This window comes from Anneissia japonica, unplaced genomic scaffold, assembly GCF_011630105.1.
Source record: "Anneissia japonica isolate Jap-2015-1 unplaced genomic scaffold, ASM1163010v1 scaffold4988_len2956909_cov206, whole genome shotgun sequence".
In the NCBI taxonomy this organism is placed as follows: Eukaryota; Metazoa; Echinodermata; class Crinoidea; order Comatulida; family Comatulidae; genus Anneissia; species Anneissia japonica.
The window spans coordinates 1774578-1781576 of record NW_022696345.1 but is presented as its reverse complement, the minus strand read 5'-3'; the positions used below and the strand labels follow the sequence as shown (position 1 = coordinate 1781576).

Below are 6999 nucleotides of genomic sequence, written 5' to 3'. Positions count from 1 at the left end.
ATTTAACATATTATTAATATGTATTTATAATTATATATTAAATTTATTACATTATAATAATATATTCTAATACGGAAATGACAAAATATAATCACATTATTCTAACATTACTGTATCTCTTTGTTTATGTGAGGGTTGTGGCATTAAATGTTTTGTAGTTTAAGTTTTGTAATTTTAAGTTTAATACGAAATTTAATAACGACCATATGTATAACAGATTTTACGATCAATCGGATTTGTTTCATTCTGTTGAAATATGTTCGAAATGAAATGAAAATTAAAAAATGTAAAACATTAAAGCTAAACTTGTCAGGTAATCATAATCGTAAGGTCCCTGTAAAAACACATTTATAATACAATTAGTGATATCAAAGGTAGATGATTGGCTAATGCTGACTACAGTATTGTGTTTTCATAAGCTCTACAAAAATAACCCCCCCCCCCCCCCCCCCCCCCAAAAAAAAAACCGAAAAAAAAACAACTCTATAATTTTCCTAGTCTTATATTATACGAATGAAGCAACATTTTTAAGAATTTTATTAAGGCAGTGGATATTTAACCGGTAGAACGTTCATTCGTTTACCATATATCCAAATGTCGTCATTGTTAGTGGGGGCGCACTTCAACCCTATCCTTTAAGGATAATTATAACCAGTAAATTACATTTTTTTCTTTTTATCGACCTACCTGTGGTATAGACAGAGTTTCGCCAACTACCGCCACATATTTCTTCCGAATTACCGCTACAAGTCAGTCCACATTCACTTTCGGGTCGTTGACCCAACCTGGAATAATTATCGTCACCACAAAAACATTGGAACCGATACTGCAATCCAGCGTACAGGTAGCGACGTTCGTGACAATATTGTATACACCAAATTATTGTCATGTCATTGTTAGTAGTGCTAGTTAACATTGTTCTATTGGGGCTATCAGCAAAACACCCTTGGTACACACCGGCTACAAAACAGAAACAAATTTTATTAGCAATTATTATTATTATTATTATTGTTATTGTTATTATTATTGTTATTATTATTGTTACTTTTCATGGATCTCGACCTGCTATTATTATTATTATTATTATTATTATTATAGTTATAGTTATTGTTATTGTTATTGTTATTGTTATTATTATTGTTATTGTTATTATTATTATTATTGTTATTGTTATTATTGTTATTGTTATTATTGTTTCATTTTCATTTCATTTATTTTGTCTCAATAAAATACATAAAAAACAACAACCGGTTACAATACAACAAAATAAAAGCATAAAAAATCTGAAACAGGCCGAGACAGGATTCCTAAAAGTGAACCAAATCGCTATCATGTAGGTCTCCTAATGCACTATTCCGATTACACATAAAATAATAATGAGCAATTGAAATAATTGTTATTGTTATTATTATTATTATATATTATTATATAATGTTATTGTTATTGTTGCTGCTATTGTTATTGTCATTATTTTTGTTATTATTATTATTATTATTATTATTATTATTATTATTATTATTATATGTATCATTATTATATATTAATATATGTTGTATTATATTATTATTATTATTATTATATTTATTATTATTATATATTATTGGCTCGAGTAAAGAAATGATAAAATTTTTATGACGATCCCGACTAGGGTGTAGATCTGAGGACCATTGAAAAAAACGTCCCAGACCACAAATTCGAAAACGGATCAGCTAATCTGAATAAAACATTTGGAACAAGTTTTTAACCAAGTTACAAGAAAGATAGTATTATGTGTTGGCAACGAATCAGTCAAGGGTGTAAATTGGAGTGTCATTCAAATTGACCCCAGACGTAAATATCTATAAAGGGTTTTCAATGGGTGTAAATGAAAGTTTCTATAATAGTTTGTAAATATCCAATAAAGAAATGACAGAATTGTTGTGATGATCCGGCGGTTTGGAGAAAAGTAAGGGGTGGGGGGAAGGGACGTTCGGGATCCGGAATTACTACTATAAGACAATAAAAAAAATAAATGTAACATCGATCTATATCATGGAGTGTATTAACAGGCATTAAATCACCTAACAAATCAAGCGTGTTTTAATTTATTTTGTTTCTTTGAAATTCATGTACAGTATGTACTGTACTATCTCGAAAAGAAGCCCATGAGCCTATCTTGAAAATAAGCCCATGATGTTCTCTTCGAGTTATTAAGCCCATGGGTTTTACGGTACTGCAAAAGGCCTGCTAAACACTACAAGATACTGACATTAACAGCTGGTAAGGAGAAATGAGATAATATCTTTGAATTTTTAGGCGATTTTGCGTCTTTCATTAACAATTTTGATTGGAATAGATCTGATGGTCCGAATTTACCAAATATGGTTTGGCGGTTGGCCGATCCTCTGACAAAATCATTTGCGACGTCCACTAAACGTAAGCCACTTGCCCTGTCCTTGGGTACATATAATAAAATCAAATTTTGCGTCATAGTTGTTCCTAGGTACCTAAGTCTTCACACACCGAGAGAGCTGAACGTTCTTCTTTCACTTGTAGCATTGGTAGCTGTCCTGACTAAGATTAATTTTGCAAGCCGAATCACTTGCGATATTAATCTTTTTTGACAGTGGTCAGTCTTCTCAAGTAAGTCAGAATATCGGAAAGTGAGCTGCTAGAAAATCAGGGGGCAGATTCAGTAGGGGCACGGGGCAGGTTTCCCCTATTTTGCCACTAAATTTTAAACATTTCAATGCATAATAATACTATGTGCTTCTCATTTATCTATTCAGAACCTGTTGTGCCCCCCACCCCACCCCGCTTGAAAAATTCTAGATCCGCCCCTGAAAATAATATACTGAAACTGAATGTCTTCTGCTATAAAGACCATTAGCTTTTAGCCCAACCTGCGCGCAATGGTTATGAGTTATGATGTACCTCGCTAATTACCATTGCAGTCATAGTTAAAGTCACACTAATAACATCGAAGTGAACTTGGTTTTCGGTTTTTTTTCCACTTCATTTTTCCACTGCATTAACATTTATTATTATTACTATTATTATTATTATAATTATTATTATTATTATTTTATTATTATTATTATTATTATTATTATTATTATTATTATTATTATTATTATTATTATTATTATTATTATTTTGTTTTAATTTCTTTAGTCAACTACTACCAACACCGTCATCATCATCGCACTGCTTTGCTGTACTTTATTATTATTATTATTATTATTATTATTATTATTATTATTATTATTATTATTATTATTATTGCTACTATTATATTAATGCTAATATAAACTTTGCTGACGACGATGAGTGACTATGATGTTGATAATGTTAATGATGATAATTATGAAGATTATGATGATGATTATCATAATTATAATGGCAACACTAGCTCAAAACTTACACTGTGCCAAAGTTGGATTTCCAAACAACAAATATACACTGTAAACCCAACATGTGACAACTGCGAATAAATAAAGTGAAGAAAAGAATAATTATTAGTAACAATAGAATAACAAAATTTAGTATTCTTATTTTATTGTTATTATCTTTTATCACTGTATAACGCTTTGAAGATAAATGTAAGAGTCAAGATAATATCCAATACGTTTGGGTGTCTTGCTGTATTCATTATCCAGGGAGTTGTACATTCCCTTCCTACTTCACCTAAAATAATAATACGTTTAGTTGAATCGATTTTACCAACCAATGACGATTTTCAATCTAATCAAAAACCGATAATATCGCATCAAAAATTCGCGCAAGTGATTAATAGTTACGTTAGTTACGAAGAATCTAACAAATAGTTGTTAACGGTTAATTGCTATCTATCAAAAAAATTCTCTTTAAAAATGTTTAAATAGTTTGTTCAACGGCATTACGCCAAACGACCGTTTAATAATCTCTATCATTAACTTAGCCTACCCAGGTCGTTATCGGTCGTCAGCTGATTTTTTCCTTCCAAGATATCGTATAAAGGCCTCTAAAATGCACACTGATGGATATATGATATTATAAACAAACATGAAATCCTGAATATTAAGGAAATCGAATGAATACTTACGTTTCGAAACAGGTTGAAGCATTGCGTATAATTGTCTTTAAGATGTTTCGTCAGATATTCTTGCTTAAAGTAACTGTACTGCGGACAATTCTAAATTTATAATTTATCTAAGAACCAAATATTGTGGTGCATGACGGATTATATTGACATTATAATGACAATAGGCCTATTGATGAATGATTGTTATGTTACCGTATTGTATACCTCCTTGAGTTTGCGCACGCATGGCACGATAACATATACCTATACTTGTTAATTATTCTACGTCGGTATGTCGATTCTTCGACAGGTAATTACGTCGTTTGCATCCTTCACGCAAAACCGAGGAAGTACAATGTACCGTAATTACTATATTTGTTATTGTATTAAAATGCAATATGGATTTCACATGGCTTTCAGTATAATGATTCTGGGGGTTAGTGTATTTATTTGAAATATTGTTACGAATTCCTAACCAACTAGCACACTGTCATAGCTCATTAGATCTAGTAAGGTTTTACTGCTGCTGAAATTTCATTTATTCAAATACACACACATACCCACTCCCACCCCAAACCACCCTGTCTCTTATACACATCTAGATGTGTATAAGAGACAGCACAACACACACACACTATGACTATGTAGAGACATCTTTGTCTTGTTTGTTTATTTTTTGTTTGCCTGATTCCACGAAGTGGACACGATAAAAAGATCTTTGCCTTTATTGCGAATAGGCCTACATTTCAGAAGCCTAATAAAAATGCTTGAAACATTAAATCCAGGTGATACAGGTTCAATGATTTTTCATTTAAATAAAGAAAGAGTGTTGCTCGATACTGTGGTTGGGGGTGGGGGGCTGCTTATGAGCTAGAAACTTAATTAAAAACTAATAATAATAATAATAATAATAATAATAATAATAATAATAATAATAATAATAATAATAATAACAATAATAATAATGTAATAAAAATAAATAAAAAATGTAAAGCTTGTTACGGATTTTACCTTTTCTAAGCAACACTATTTTAGCGTACTCAATATCAAAGACATTCATTTTGAAAATACATTGAATATTTTCAGCGTCAGTATTAAATCATCTTAACATTAAACGTTATAATTTACTTGATGAATTTGTATGCACTGCTAAAATATATTGAAAAAATAGGTCTGAAATATATTTAATATAGCAATATTAGTGTAATATACTTTTCTTTCTAACGAATCATTTAAATAACCTAATAATATTACTAATAACTACATTAAAAGCTGATCCAGGCGCAAATGCCTACAATAGATAATGAATGAAGGTAGAAACATTTGAAATCAAGCTTAATCTATCTTAGTTTGTAGTTTTGCTCTTTGTAATTTAAATATAAGATTATATGTTGGTTTATAACTATAGTCTGACTGTCTAAAACTAAACTGTCTAACAATACAGCAGTAAATTTCATAGACATGCAGTTGTATATTTCAGTATATAAGCCTACACTATTCATTATTATTTTGTCATACGAAACACTAAACCTGAACATAAAAATTCTCGCGAAACTCACTGGTTGGTGTGAGGCCGACCGCAGAAACCTGTGTTGAACATACTGTCATCTAGGCCTATTACAGGATTGCAGGATTATTCTGACAATAGGCTCATTGAGCCTCTGACATCAGATAAAAATATAGTTTGTTATGGTGTTAGTTTTGCTCATTTTAAAATTATCTTCATAATAGAAACATTTCAAAATTATATATTATCAGTCCAAATATTCCAAGATTTAATAAAAAGTTTAAAAAAAAATCCCAAAATGTCATTAAAAATACGAAGGTCTAGGGATAAATCCCAAGCAATGGTCACATTGCTCGCACCACTGATTTGTCATGCGTGAATGTTTGTTGATGACAAGGAATATTACTCTGATGAATATTTAAACAATGCTCCACGTGGCTGGTGGATTTAGTCTATCTCATTTCAATTCACGTAATATTTATTTCACTTTTGTCATATAATATAACAATTGGTACAGTACGTATGATGATAATTCATAATAATAAAAGAATATAAGTACAAGGAGAGGATCAATTCGTGAAAAAAGAACTCTGCGAATAAGCAAGCTTTTAGTTGCAGAGCCCTAAGATAATAATAAAAATAATAAAAACTTAGAAAATTGACATTTAAAGAACTACTGTAAGTTATTTTTACAGTAGTTTTCACCAATATGATTATGCATCAATTATGAATAAAGTTAATGTATTATTTATTTAAGTGGTTGATAAAAGATTATTACAAAATATACAGTTGTTATATTACATCGAACCATCTCAGTTTTGTAAACCCTCATACAGGTCAAAGGTCAGAATGTACCGTTTCCGGTCACTATTTGAATATTTTTTTCATTAAGACAAATATAAACATGAATCTCCTGAACAATTTGCAATCAATTGCGAGTCTCTTTGACCAGTAGTTACCGAGATATGACAATACAAGGTCAAAGGTCAAATTTTAAAAAATCGCATTTCCCACCATTTTTGGGTAAAAAATTGTATTATAGCAAATAAAAACATGCATATTGTGAACAATTTCAGACCAAAATCAAGTCTTTCCGGCTAGTGGTTATCGAGATACAAGTGTCCAAATAAACAGGCGGCCATTTTGAAAAACGCCCCCAAACGGGACTTTCCCCCAATATCTGGGAGGTATATAGGAGCTATATTTTATCTAAATTGGTCCATCTTGCCAAATCCATCGAGAAACAAAGGTATCCTAAAATTCGAAAACGGATCTCATGAAAATGACTCTACTAAAGTTACAAGAAAGATAGTATTATATGTTGGCAACGAATCAGTCAAGGGTGTAAATTGGAGTGTCATTCAAATTGTTGAGACCCCAGACGTAAATATCTATAAAGGGTTTTCAATGGGTGTAAATGAAAGTTTCTATAATAGTTTGTAAATATCCA

At 30.7% G+C, this 6999-nt stretch overlaps 1 protein-coding gene across 1 annotated transcript; it reads right to left on the bottom strand.

Moving 5' to 3' along the window:
* Positions 1–317: 317 nt before the first annotated feature.
* On the bottom strand, positions 318–4143 carry LOC117101895 (WSC domain-containing protein ARB_07870-like). The gene is made up of 4 exons (XM_033242011.1): positions 4064–4143; positions 3404–3463; positions 688–960; positions 318–334 (listed from the first exon to the last, which is right to left on the bottom strand). The coding sequence occupies exons 1-4, from the start codon at positions 4083–4085 to the stop codon at positions 318–320; spliced, it is 372 nt and encodes a 123-aa protein (XP_033097902.1). The 5' UTR covers positions 4086–4143.
* Between the last annotated feature and the right edge of the window lie 2856 nt (positions 4144–6999).

Bases quoted from the DNA above. Each gene is read 5' to 3' on its own strand.
- LOC117101895 (XM_033242011.1), bottom strand. From the start codon at position 4,085: ATGCTTCAACCTGTTTCGAAAC. The intron at 3,464-4,063 runs GTAAGTATTCAT...ATTTATTCGCAG, and splicing joins GCTTCAACCTGTTTCGAAAC to TTGTCACATGTTGGGTTTAC. The intron at 961-3,403 runs GTAAGTTTTGAG...TCTGTTTTGTAG, and splicing joins AAATCCAACTTTGGCACAGT to CCGGTGTGTACCAAGGGTGT.